The sequence below is a fragment of the Artemia franciscana genome, chromosome 20 (genome assembly GCF_032884065.1).
Source record: "Artemia franciscana chromosome 20, ASM3288406v1, whole genome shotgun sequence".
Classification (NCBI taxonomy): Eukaryota; Metazoa; Arthropoda; class Branchiopoda; order Anostraca; family Artemiidae; genus Artemia; species Artemia franciscana.
This window is the reverse complement of record NC_088882.1, coordinates 33,311,606-33,326,343: the sequence shown is the minus strand read 5'-3', so window position 1 is coordinate 33,326,343 and position 14,738 is coordinate 33,311,606. Positions and strand designations below refer to the sequence as shown.

The 14,738-nt window shown below is 31.1% G+C and overlaps 2 protein-coding genes across 2 annotated transcripts in view; one reads left to right on the top strand and one right to left on the bottom strand.

The window, feature by feature from the left end:
* The window catches only part of LOC136040148 (zinc finger protein 501-like), a 59,496-nt gene that overhangs the window by 30,462 nt on the left and 14,296 nt on the right, over nt 1–14,738 (top strand). The window lies entirely within an intron of this gene.
* The window catches only part of LOC136040149 (zinc finger protein OZF-like), a 40,382-nt gene that overhangs the window by 18,711 nt on the left and 6,933 nt on the right, over nt 1–14,738 (bottom strand). Inside the window, exons 2-3 of the mRNA XM_065724263.1 lie at nt 13,700–13,882; nt 7,991–8,128 (exon numbers count right to left, since the gene is read on the bottom strand). Coding sequence (XP_065580335.1) covers nt 7,991–8,128; nt 13,700–13,814 — 253 coding nt within the window. The 5' untranslated portion in view covers nt 13,815–13,882. The remainder of the gene's footprint in view (nt 1–7,990; nt 8,129–13,699; nt 13,883–14,738) is intronic.

The window sequence follows — 14,738 nt, the reverse complement described above, 5'->3', positions numbered from 1 at the left end:
AAACTAAAAACTAAAAAAAAACTAAAAAAAAGGAAAAAACTGAAAAATAAGCTAAAATAAAGGTAAAAACCAATAAAAAACAAAAAAAAACTGAAAAAACTAAAAAAAGGCAAAAACTACAAAAAAAACTAAAAACTAATAAAAAAAAGTAAAAAAGCTAAAAAACTAAAAAAACTAAAAAAACTAAAAAAAGGTAAAAAACTAAAAAAAATAAAAAATAAAAAAAAAACTAAAAAAAAGGAAAAAACTGAAAAATAAGCTAAAATAAAGGTAAAAACCAATAAAAAACTAAAAAGAAAAAAAGGAAAAAACTAAAAAAAATTTTCATCTAAAAAACTAAAAAAAACTAAAAAAGGTAAAAACTAAAAGAACTAAAAAAGAAAAAAATAAATGACGAAACTCAAAGAGAAAGCGACCAGGACAAAAGGAATGTTCGATTAGCAATCAACAAAGCACCGGGACACAGGGAGTATAAATGACGACCAGGACATAAGTAAAAAAAAAAAACTATCTATATATATAAAAATAAGTTGTCTGTGGATCTGTGGATCGTGGATCAGGTGACGTCACCTGAAAAAACTGGATCAGGTGACGTCAAAACTGAAAAAACTAAAAAAAGGCAAAAACTACAAAAAAAACTAAAAACTAATAAAAAAAATAAAAAAGCTAAAAAACTAAAAAAACTAAAAAAAGGCAAAAACTACAAAAAAAACTAAAAACTAATAAAAAAGCTAAAAAACTAAAAAAACTAAAAAAAAGGCAAAAACTACAAAAAAACTAAAAACTAATAAAAAAAATAAAAAAGCTAAAAAACTTAAAAAAACTAAAAAACTAAAAAAAGGTAAAAAACTAAAAACTAAAAAAAACTAAAAAAAAGGAAAAAACTGAAAAATAAGCTAAAATAAAGGTAAAAACCAATAAAAAACTAAAAAAAAACTGAAAAAACTAAAAAAAGGCAAAAACTACAAAAAAACTAAAAACTAATAAAAAAAGTAAAAAAGCTAAAAAACTAAAAAAACTAAAAAAACTAAAAAAAACTAAAAAAGGTAAAAAACTAAAAAAAATAAAAAATAAAAAAAAAATAAAAAAAAAGGAAAAAACTGAAAAATAAGCTAACATAAAGGTAAAAACCAATAAAAAACTAAAAAGAAAAAAAGGAAAAAACTAAAAAAAATTTTCATCTAAAAAACTAAAAAAAACTAAAAAAGGTAAAAACTAAAAGAACTAAAAAAGAAAAAAATAAATGACGACACTCAAAGAGAAAGCGACCAGGACAAAAGGAATGTTCGATTAGCAATCAACAAAGCACCGGGACACAGGGAGTATAAATGACGACCAGGACATAAGTAAAAAAAAAAATTAACAAAACTAAAAAGAAGGTAAAAACTACAAAAAAACTAAAAAGAAAAAAAAACTAAAAACTAATAAAAAAAATAAAAAATCTAAAAATCTAAATAAACTAAAAAAGAAAAAAAAAGGAAAAAAATAAAGGAGAAAAACAAAACTAAAAAACGAATGTATATACAGACCGGTACACCGGGATACAAATGACGACCGGGACACAGGGAATATAAATGACGACCGGGACACAGGGACACAACTACAACGAGGACACCGGGGGAAACAGGGGGATATAAATGACGACCGGGACAAAAAACTAAAAAGAAAAAAAAACTAAAAACTAATAAAAAAACTAAAAAATCTAAAAATCTAAATAAGCTAAAAAAGAAAAAAAAAGGAAAAAAATAAAGGAGAAAAACAAAACTAAAAAACGAATGTATATACAGACCGGGACACCGGGATACAAATGACGACCGGGACACGGGGAATATAAATGACGACCGGGACACAGGGACACAACTACAACGGGGACACCGGGGGAAACAGGGGGATGTAAATGACGACCGGGACACTGGGACAGGGAATGGTCGATTAGCAATCACCATCAACAAAGCTCAAGGGCAATCATTAGAATCATGAGGTATAGATCTGAATACAGATTGTTTTCCCATGGACCATTATATGTTGCATGTTCAAGAGTCGGTAAACCTGACAATCTATTTATATGCAAAGACAATGGGACAGCAAAGAATGTTGTATATTCGCAAGTTTTACGTAGTTAAAACCATATATATATATATATATATATATATATATATATATATATATATATATATATATATATATATATATATATATATATTATATATATATATCTATATTCACAGGTGGGACATAGGGACACAACTACAATGGCGCGTAACTATTATGGCGCGTAACGACTTACGCGCGCGGGGGGGCTTGGGGGGCTGGCGCGAAGCGCCACCCCAACAGCTAGTCTATATATATAAAAATAAGTTGTCTGTGTGTGGATCTGTGGATGGATCAGGTGACGTCATGTTTGTTCGCATATGACGTCTGAATTATTTCACACTAATACAAAAGAAGAAAAAAACTAAAAAAGGTAAAAACTACAAAAAAAACTAAAAAGAAAAAAAAACTAAAAAAGCTAAAAAACTAAAAAAAGGTAAAAATCTAATAACTAAAAAAAAACTGAAAAAAATAAAAAAAGGCAAAAACTACAAAAAAAATAAAAACTAATAAAAAACTAAAAAAGCTAAAAAACGAGAAAAAGAAAACTAAAAAAATATGAATAAATATATATAAAAATAAGTTGTTTGTGGGTTATGTCTGTCTGTCTGTCTGTCGAGTGACGTCGTGTTTGTCCGACTATGACGTCTGAATTATTTCACACTAATACAAAAGAAGAAAAAAAACTAAAAAAGGTAAAAACTACAAAAAAAACTAAAAAGAAAAAAAACTAAAAAAGCTAAAAAACTAAAAAAAACTAAAAAAAGGTAAAAAACTAAAAACTAAAAAAAAACTGAAAAAACTAAAAAAAGGCAAAAACTAAAAAAAAACTAAAAACTAATAAAAAAACTAAAAAAGCTAAAAAACTAAAAAAAACTAAAAAAACTAAAAAAAGGTAAAAAACAAAAAAAAACTAAAAACTAAAAAAGAAAAAACTAAAAAAAAGGAAAAAACTGAAAAATAAGAGAAGAAGAAAACTAAAAAAATATTAATAAATATAAAAAATATAAATATAAATATAATATAAATTAGCAATCAACAAAGCACCGAGACACAAATGACGACCGGGACACAGGGAGTATAAATGACGAACAGGACATAAGTAAAAAAAAAAACTAAAAAAACTAAAAAAATGGTAAAAACTACAAAAAAACTAAAAACTAATAAAAAACTAAAAAATCTAAAAATCTAAATAAACTAAAAAAGAAAAAAAAAAAAAAGGAAAAAAATAAAGGAGAAAAACAAAACTAAAAAACGAATGTATATACAGACCGGGACACCGGGATACAAATGACGACCGGGACACAGGGAATATAAATGACGACCGGGACAAATAAGTTGTCTGTGTGTGGATCTGTGGATGGATCAGGTGACGTCATGTTTGTTCGCATATGACGTCTGAATTATTTCACACTAATACAAAAGAAGAAAAAAATAAAAAAGGTAAAAACTACAAAAAAAACTAAAAAGAAAAAAAAACTAAAAAAGCTAAAAAACTAAAAAAAACTAAAAAAAGGTAAAAATCTAATAACTAAAAAAAAACTGAAAAAAATAAAAAAAGGCAAAAACTACAAAAAAAATAAAAACTAATAAAAAACTAAAAAAGCTAAAAAACGAGAAAAAGAAAACTAAAAAAATATGAATAAATATATATAAAAATAAGTTGTTTGTGGGTTATGTCTGTCTGTCTGTCTGTCGAGTGACGTCGTGTTTGTCCGACTATGACGTCTGAATTATTTCACACTAATACAAAAGAAGAAAAAAAACTAAAAAAGGTAAAAACTACAAAAAAAACTAAAAAGAAAAAAAACTAAAAAAGCTAAAAAACTAAAAAAACTAAAAAAAGGTAAAAAACTAAAAACTAAAAAAAAACTTAAAAAACTAAAAAAAGGCAAAAACTAAAAAAAAACTAAAAACTAATAAAAAAACTAAAAAAGCTAAAAAACTAAAAAAAACTAAAAAAACTAAAAAAAGGTAAAAAACAAAAAAAACTAAAAACTAAAAAAGAAAAAACTAAAAAAAAGGAAAAAACTGAAAAATAAGAGAAAAAGAAAACTAAAAAAATATTAATAAATATAAAAAATATAAATATAAATATAATATAAATTAGCAATCAACAAAGCACCGAGACACAAATGACGACCGGGACACAGGGAGTATAAATGACGAACAGGACATAAGTAAAAAAAAAAACTAAAAAAACTAAAAAAATGGTAAAAACTACAAAAAAACTAAAAACTAATAAAAAAACTAAAAAATCTAAAAATCTAAATAAACTAAAAAAGAAAAAAAAGAAAAAAGGAAAAAAATAAAGGAGAAAAACAAAACTAAAAAACGAATGTATATACAGACCGGGACACCGGGATACAAATGACGACCGGGACACAGGGAATATAAATGACGACCGGGACACAGGGACACAACTACAATGGGGACGCCGGGGGGCACAGGGGGATATAAATGACGACCGGGACACCGGGACACAAGGAATATAAATGACGCCCGGGACACTCAAAGAGAAATCACAGACTGGAACACCGGGACACAAATGACGACCGGGACACAGGGAATATAAATGACGACCGGGACACAGGGACATAACTACAAAGGGGACGCCGGGGTGCACAGGGGGATATATAAATGACGATGGCGACTCAGGGAATGGTCGATTAGCAATCACCATCAACAAAGCTCAAGGGCAATCATTAGAATCATGAGGTATAGATCTGAATACGGATTGTTTTCCCATGGACCATTATATGTTGCATGTTCAAGAGTCGGTAAACCTGACAATCTATTTATATGCACAGACAATGGGACAGCAAAGAATGTTGTATATTCGCAAGTTTTACGTAGTTAAAAACATATATATATATATATATATATATATATATATATATATATATATATATATATATATATATATATATATATATATATATATATATATATATATATATATATATATATATATATATATATATATATATATCTATCTATATTCACAGGTGGGACATAGGGACACAACTACAATGGCGCGTAACTAATATGGCGCGTAACGACTTACGCGCGCGGGGGGGCTTGGGGGGGCGTGAAGCGCCCCCATCAACTAGGTGTTGGGGTTGCGCGAAGCGCCACCCCAACAGCTAGTGTTATATATATTTATATATGTTATATATGTTAATAATAAATATGTTTGTTACTTAAATAATGTTTAAAAGGTTTTGACAAAAACCTGTTTAGAGAAAAAATTAGTCATCTCCAACTAACCAGTGACTTGGAACTCATGTGACTATGGAGATTGGCGCGAATGGCGAATTTTATTTCGGTTTATTAAAATAGGAAACGTTTATAGCAAAAACAGACTGAAAAGAAATTCCAAAAAGATCGACATGGCAATGGAAGGGCCACCATTAGAAACACCATAGTCTAAATTATTTATCGTAGGTTTTCAGTTGCTCATATTAAAAAGCTAACAAGAACTATTCTACCTTTGGTGTCATTGATATGTCTTTTTGATGTATTTTTTAAATGTCATGAAATACATTTATCATATCATATGATATGTTTCATCGATATGTCTTTTGGAATAACGAGTATCCCGTTGATAACTACCAGGGTGAAAGCCCCATGCCATAAGTTTACGATCCTATTTGAAATACTGAATCAATCAGGCCCCAACAAAGGTAAGCCTGTTTGACCCATCAAGTTTAAATACAATCTTGCATGACATAAAAAATCACTTCACTTTTAGACTAAATATACCAATTGAACCGGAAACTTCATCTATGTATTATTACTTCAAATAGAGTCCTTTTTAGAGATGTTCATGACGAAATAATTAAATAAAAAAAAACAAGTTTTTTAAAATGAAAGTAAGGAACGACATTAAAACCGAACAGAAATTACTTCGTATATGGAAGGGGCTGCTTCCTCATCAACGCTCCGCTCTTTACGCTAAAGTTTGACTCTTTCTCTCAACTCTTTTATTTTAAAACAGTAAAAAACTTTACCGTAAAGAGCAGGGCGTTGATGAGGAAGCAGCCCCTTTCATATACGAAGTAATTTCTGTTCGTTTTAAGTTTTAATGTCGCTCCTTACTTTCATTTAAAAAACTAGTTTTTTTTATTTAATTTCTGAACGTTTTTGAATCAATACCTATTTTGATTTTGGCTCTCCGTAGAGGAATAATTAAGACGAAATTTGCATTTTTTTAAATATTTTTTTTGGCTAAATGGCTTTCTCATAATTTTGATCGAATGATTTTGAGAAAAAAGAGCGGGGGAGGAAGCCTAGTTGCCCACCGGTTTTTTGGCTAATTAAAAAGGTAACTAGAACTTTTAACTTTTTACGAATCTTTTTATTAGTAAAATATATACGTAACTTATAAATTAGCTTACGTAAAGAACTTTCGTATTCTCATGTTTTCATTACATATATGAGGAGGTTCGCCCCCTCCTCAGTACCTCGCTCTTTACACTAAAGCTTAAATTTTGTCCCAATTCATTAAGAATGACCCCTGAATCACAAAAGCCGTAGAATAAATAGTTGAAATTACTAAAAATACTTTAGCGTAAAGAGCGAGGTATTAGGAGGTGAGCCCCTCATATGGGTAATAATTTCTGTTCGTTTTAAGTTTTAATGCTGCTCCTTACTTCCAGCTGAAAAAAAAATTTTTTCATTGTTTTTTTTTTTATAATGCTAGTAAATCCTGCACTCCCTTCATGGAAATTTTCTTCCCCCATGACAAATTCCTCGATGGAAAGTTCCCCCAGCATATCCTCCTCTTCTAACCCCCACCCTCAACCAAAAGATCCTCCTGAAAACGCCTGTACACTTGCCAATAGCCATTACTATCTGTAAGCCCTGGTCAAAGTTTGTAACTTGTAGCCCCTCCTACGGGGACTGTGGGGGAGTAAGTCGTCCCCAAAGGCATAGTTATAAGGTTTTTCTACTACGCTGAATAAACTGGCTATCTCAGGATTTTTATCCGTTGACTTTGGGAAAATAATTAGCGTGGGAGGGGGCCTAGGTGCCCTCCAATCTTTTTGTTCACTTAAAAAGGGCACTAGAACTTTTCATTTCTGTTAGAATGAGCCCTCTCGCAACATTCTAGGACAACTGGGTCGATACGATCACCCCTGGAAAAAAACAACAAAAAACAAACAAACAAATAAACACGCATCCGTGATCTTCCTTCTGGCAAAAAATACAAAATTTCACATTTTTGTAGATAGGAGCTTGAAACTTCTACAGTAGGGTTCTCTGATACGCTGAATCTGATGGTGCGATTTTTGTTAAGATTCTAGGGGGAGTAGAATCTTTACTTTTAGGGGGAGTTTCCCCTATTTTCTAAAATAACACAAATTTTCTCCGGCTCGTAACTTTTGATGGGTAGGACTAAACTTGATGAAACTTATATATTTAAAATCAACATTAAAATGCAATTCTTTTGATGTAGCTATTGGTATCAAAATTCCATTTTTTAGAGTTTTGGTTACTATTGAGCCAGGTCGCTCCTTACTACAGTTCGTTACCACGAACTGTTTGATTATTCCATTGATTAACGAATACTCTTCATATTACTGGTTCAAAATGTCTAAGTTCCCAATGAAAATTAAGGAAATCATTTGCTGTAGAATATAAGAAGATTGATCAAGAAAGAAGCAAAATATATGTTAGATAATGCAAAAGATTTGAGGAAATGTGCTACATTTAAGAACCTAGATAAATTTAATATCATAACAAAATTTAACATCCTGTCCAAGACAGTAGTTAGCAACCAGCACGATCAGATACAGCAATTTTGGCCCCCCGCCACAATTGTAAAGGAAGTGGTATGCTTTATTATTTTGGACACCCAAATATACACAAGAAGCTGAAGATACGTGAAACATACCTTTGTCCTCACCACTTTGTGACTCTAGTTGAACATGAACAGAATTAGGTTTGCCGTATGCCAAAACATTGTCTTCCTGTTTCATTGATAATAAAGGGAAAATATGTTTATCGTCACTTGAGGATTCATCTTTAGGTTCTACGAAATTTCCAATAGAAATCACATAAATATGTTTATTATAAATAGGTGTGTTACTTAAATAATTTTAAAAAGTTGTGAGAAAACCTGTTAAGAGAGAAAAACTAGCCATTTCTGACTAATTAGTGACTTAGCACTCAGGTGACTATTTTGATTGGCATGAATGGTGACTTCTATTTCTGTTTATTTTAATAGCGGAAGCTTATAGCAAGAACAAATTTAAGAGAAATTACAAAAAAGCGACATGGGAATGGAAAGACAACCATTGGAATCACTATAATCAAGATTTTTATGGCACTTGGTATTAACCAAGTGACATAGAGCGATCGCAAATTCTGTCGGTCTGTCTGTCTGTCCTGGTTTTGCTACTTCAGGCACTTCCAGGCAAGCTAGGAAGATGAAACTTGGCAGGCGTATAAGGGACCGGACCGGATTAAATTAGAAATAGTCGTTTTCCCGATTTGACCATCTGGAGAGGGAGTGGGGGGCCGGTTAATTCGGAAAAAAATAGAAAAAATGAAGTATTTTTAACTTACGACCGGGTGATGGGACCTTAATGATAATTGATGTTTGAAAGGATAACGTGTCTCAGAGTTCTTATTTTAAATCCCGACCAGATCCGGTGACATTGGGGGAGGAGTTGGAGGGGAAGAACCTAAAATCTTAAAAAACGCTTAGAGTGGAGGGATCGGGATGAAACTTGGTGAGAAAAATAAGAAAAAGTCCTAGATACGTTATTGACATAACCGGAACGGATCTGCTCTGTTTGGGGGATTGGGGGGGGGGGTTAATTCTGGAAAATTAGAAAAAATGAGGTATTTTTAACTTACGAAGGAGTGATCAGATCTTAATGAAATTTGAAGTTAGGAAGGATATCGTGTCTCAGAGCTCTTATTCAAATCAAGACTGTATCCGGTGACATTGGGGGGAATTGAGGGGGAGGGATCTAATATCTTGGTAAACGCTTAGAGTGGAGGAATCGGGATGAAACTTGGTGGGAAAAATAAGCACAAGTCCTAGATACGTGATTGACATAACCGAAACGGATCCGCTCTCTCTGGGGGAGTTGGGAGGAAGTGTTTAATTCTGAACAAATTAGAAAAAATGAGGTATTTTTAACTTACGAAGAAGTGATCGGATCTTAATGAAATTTGAAGTTTGGAAGGATATCGTGTCTCAGAGCTCTTATTTTAAATTCCTACTCGATCCGGTGACATTGGGGGGAATTTAGGGGGGAACCTAAAATCTTAGAAAACGCTTAGAGTGGAGGGATCGGGATGAAACTTGGTGGTAAAAATAATCAAAAGTCCTAGATACATGATTGACATAACTGGGACGGATCCGCTCTCTTTGGGGGTGTGGGGGGGGAGGGTTAATTCTGGAAAAATAGAAAAATGAGGTATTTTTATCTTACGGAGGAGTGATCGGATCTTAATGAAATTTGATGTTTGGAAGGATCATGTCTCAGAGCTCTTATATTAAATTTCAGCCTTATCCGGTGAAGAGGATGTTGGGAGGGGGACGGAGCCTAAACTCTTGGAAAATGCTTAGAGTGAAGGGATCGGGATGAAACTTGGCGAGGAAAATAAGCACATGCCCTAGATAAGGGATTGACATAACCGGAACGGATCTACTCTCTTTGGGGGAGCGGGGGGGGTGGGGGGTAATTCTAAAAAATCAGGAAAAATGAGGTATTTTTAACTTGCGAAAGAGTGACCGTATCTTATTTAGATATAAATATCTCATATTTAGAAGGACCTTGAAACTCTGATCTCTTATTTTTTTTATCCCAACCGGGTCCAGTGTCAATAGGGGGAGGGCGAAAATCTTGGAAAATGCTTAAAGCTGAGAGATCAGGATGAAACTTGGTGGAGACAATAAGCACAAGTCCAAGATAGGCGACTGACATAACCGAACCGGATCCGCTCTCTTTGGTGGAGTTGGGGGGGAGTAATTCGGAAAAATTATAAAAAATGAAGTAGTTGTAACTTACGAACGAGTGATCAGATCTTAGTGAAATTTGATTTCTAGAAGGATCTTGTGCTTTAAAACTCTCATTTTAAATCCCGACCAGATCCGGTGACATTGAAGGGAGTTGGAGGGGGGAGCCGGAATTCTTGGAAAACGTGAAATCGAGGTATCTTACAAATGGGTGATCGGATCTCAATGAAACTTGATATATAGAAGAATCTTATGTCTCAGATGCTCCATTTTCAATTCGAATCGGATCCGAGGACGTAGAGGGTTGGAAGGGGGAAACAGGGTTGGAAGGGGGAAGCAGGGTTGGAAGGGGGCCACGTCTCAGGCCCCAACAAACAAAAGCAAACTAGGTTTGGATATTTTCTACTAACAGAAGACAAACTATCTTATAACCTAATTGTTCAATCGAATTTATATGTAAATTTACATGACACAGAAAATCGCTTAAATTTTAGACAAAAATAAACAGGAAACTTCATCTGTATGTTATTACTTCACAAAGAGTACTTTTTACAGATATTGACGATGTATTCTTTCCTATAATAATTATTCCTTTGATCAACCATTACTATGTATATTACCTGCTCAAAATATCGAACTTCTCTATGAAAACTATTGAAATCACTCATTTGTAAACATTGAACCAGAAATAGAATATAATTAGATTAATCAGAAATAAACAAATATACATTATCTAATGAAAAATAAATTGAAGAATTGTGCTACGTGTTAAAATTGGGTCCTGTTTGCTTGATATTTTCAAACAGGAATTGCAACAAAAAGAAATCCCTGAAACATATCAGGTTTTAATAGAAAAAAAAAAGAGATATTTGTCCAACTAAGGAATGACCTATGACTCTTTTCTGTACCTACATAATCTATAGAAAAGAAGTATTGTTACAAAATGTAGAACCCAACAGTATCAAGCCAGGTTACAATCTAGTCGCCAAAAAAACACAAAGGTCAAACCCAATTAATAATAACAAGCTTCAAACTAATTAGCCCCTATCAAATTAGGGGCTAATTTTGCCCCTATCAAAATTTCTCACCAGAACATTTATCATTTGAAATTCCCAGTATCAACGACGATAAAATAAATATCATGATACACTCAAATAAAACAAACAAAAGAAGGAATTCCCCTTAAAACAAATTAATAAACAACCAAGAAAGATAAAACTCTACAAAAAAAAAACAACTTCAAATGAGACGACGGCCAGTAGAATTGAAAAACTAAAACAACGCGGATATTTCGCCTGTATCCAAACAAGGCGTCTTCAGCACAAGATAGAAAATTAAAAGAAAACTGATCTAAAAACAAATAAAAACCACCACGCATATTGGTGGTGGTTTTTATTTGTTTTTAGATTAGTTTTCTTTTAATTTTCTTTCAAATATCCGCGTTGTTTTAGTCTTTAAATTCTACTGGCCGTCGTCTCGTTTGAAGTTTTCTTTTGGTAGAGTTTTATCTCTCTTGGTTGTTTATTGTCATGTCTGGCCAGTTCGGCTTAAGAACTTTCAAAACAAATTAAAGAAGCAATGGACTCTCGGCTACCCTTATAGCCAAAAGTCAATGTATTTTTGCCAATACCCAATAATAATAATAATCAAGCAATATGAATTATTTTTTCTAAATCAATGGCAAACAAAATAAGGGCCATTTTCTAATATTCCTTATATCATTCACTATACGCTTAATGCTAACTATGAATTATGGAAAACTTGTATGACAGAAGGAGGGAAAAGCATATTACATAGAAGAGAAACATCGACTAAACCTAGTACTTCCAACAAGTAAGTAGGCACTATGGGATAACAACATTAACTACATAAGAGAAAAAAGCATGCCTTGTATATGCTTTTATTCCAAAACATAAAATAACGACATGTTATTTTCGGCTAGGTAATTTTTACGGCATACCAAGGATTAATCAATTAAATAATTTCTGCATAATGACTATGTTATGTAGCAAAACATTTACAGTAACACGTCAAAGAAAACATATTTAAAACTTTATAGGTAAAGTTGACCTGAAAAATCATTGCTTTAAAAATATGATAACTTATTAAAGAAAGCCCACTGAAAGTTTTAGAGGTACAGTGAACCGATTTTTTTTTTTCAACTGCAGAACGTCTTATATAATTCTCTCATAATAAACGCTTCTTAACCTTGTGATATGTTTATATATGAACGGTATGTTTCTGATCATGTCATTTTGTTCATATTTGCAACTTAAATAATTGTTCAAATTCAATGTATGCAATATAATAAAGTACTTTGTAATATAAAGGAAGTATTATGCTCTACTTCCTAACTTACCTAATTAATATTATGCTTCACTCAATTGACAGCAAAAAATAGTCATGGAAACACATGACCCACCCTAAAAATTCTTTGAAGACACAGTACCTTTACTCTGTTTTTGAATCTACGCATTGTGAATGATGGCGTAGCAATCTCACTAGCCTATTGGCTCAATTAACAGCCAAAGAACCACTCACAATTACATAAGCCAAAGAATAGCTTCCCATCAAGCAATTATTAGAAACTAGCACCATCTATCGCATGAGAAGATGGAAAATCGCATGAGAAGATGCAAAATATTTCCGATAAAAAAAAAAGCCAGGTCTAGAACTCCAGACAAGTAAGATTTCAATGCTAAAATTATGTTGGTATGGCTCAAGCTGAACAAAAAAAGAAAAAAATGACATTCAATTTACCTGATCAAATTATGTCAAATATGGTTTTAGTTGGTGCGAAAACATAGCTTGTTACACATATTTGTTATAATTTTTTTTTACCATAGGGTATTCTTAAACCGAAGAGAACATTCTCTATCATCCTAAGACTTCAGCTCGATGATACTTATAAATTTAGGGTTATATTTAGAAAAATTTTGTCAAATTTAGCCCTGTAATGATTTTTACTTTCGATAATTTCAATGAAAAGGCTACTGACAACGCAAAATAAGACGGTAATTGAAGTTAAATAATTGACTTTACCATCGTTGAAAACCCTGTATTGGAGACTTGCAATCTCCCACCTTTGTCAACAAGGAAATTTTATGTTTCCTTTTAATTACTAGTGTTTTGGAGACAACTAACCTTGCTTGTGTTAAACAAAGAATCCAAATTGCATCTTAAAAAGTATAAAAAGTGATTACTTTTGAGAATTTCATGAGAGCTTTATAAATTTATCTTTAATTTTCCCCTGGATATTTATGTTCACTTCTGCTATTTTAAGAATTCCATAAATACAATAAATCACTTTCTGATTCTTTGATGCAAAATTGTTGTTGATATTATGTGTATCTCAACTGTCATTAATAAAACCATCCTGTTAAAAAGTTAAAAACACATATCACTATTATTGTTGGCATCCTTTATATAGTTTAAATTGTTAGCTAAAAACGATAAATTGTATAGCACATTCCTAGAATGTTAGAAAAGTATTTAAACAAGACCAAAAAGTTTTTATTTGAATTTTTCTCAAGAATCAAATTTTGGAAAACAAAAATGATTAGCTTAGACCATTCCAACCTCCAAATTTATTATTTTGATTTGACCTCCTAAGCATACCAGAATACATACCAGTAAGTATACGACGGTCCAGGTTAACATTTGGCTCCAGTTTAACAGTGTTGCAATTGGGTTCGAGCTTGGTAGATACGTCTTGAAAAAAATTTACAAGATCACCACCCTCCATACGTAACAAACTAGGGTTTGTACATCCAAACAGATTTTTATCATCATTTGGTAGAGGATCTTCAAATTCTAAAAAAAAATTATGGAAAATCTGATTAAGAAATCTCAGAACAATGATTTATTGATGATAAAAGACACTTTTAAAAAACCAAAAAAAGTTTTACAATATTGGCACATGGATTGACTGACTGTTTTTGGCTTTGTCATTGCACAATAAATATATATATATATATATATATATATATATATATATATATATATATATATATATATATATATATATATATATATATATATATATATATATATATATATATATATATATATATATATATATATATATATATATATATATATATATATATATATATATATATATATATATATATATATATATATATATATATATATATATATATATATATATATATATATATATATATATATATATATATGGGAAAGTGTACTCAATGATGAAAATCTGTGTTAAAAGGGATGGGATTTATTAAAAATGGCAAAACCCTGCTCAACAGTAAGTGTCTCTCATGTGCTGAATGCATTATTTGAATTTTATTACAACCCCTTTCCTTTTTGGTGATGTTTCCTTTTTTTTCCAAAACGAGGCAGATGTTTCAGGCTCTTTTCTTTATATGGGTTTTAATTTAGTGAGTAATTATTGCTTTATTCAATAAATTGTTATTATAATATAATTATTATCTATAATAAAAATATGAATAAAATTAATTTAATTAATTATTAATATAATTTTACGACATGACATTAATAACATGAAATAATTTACAGAATTAGATGTATTTAGAATTAGGATAAAAATTCAACTGTGGAAATGTCCTAAATGTTATAAAGGTTTCTTTTTCTAGAGTCTTGGTTACTTTTTCCAGGGCTCGTATTTACTTTTAACTTG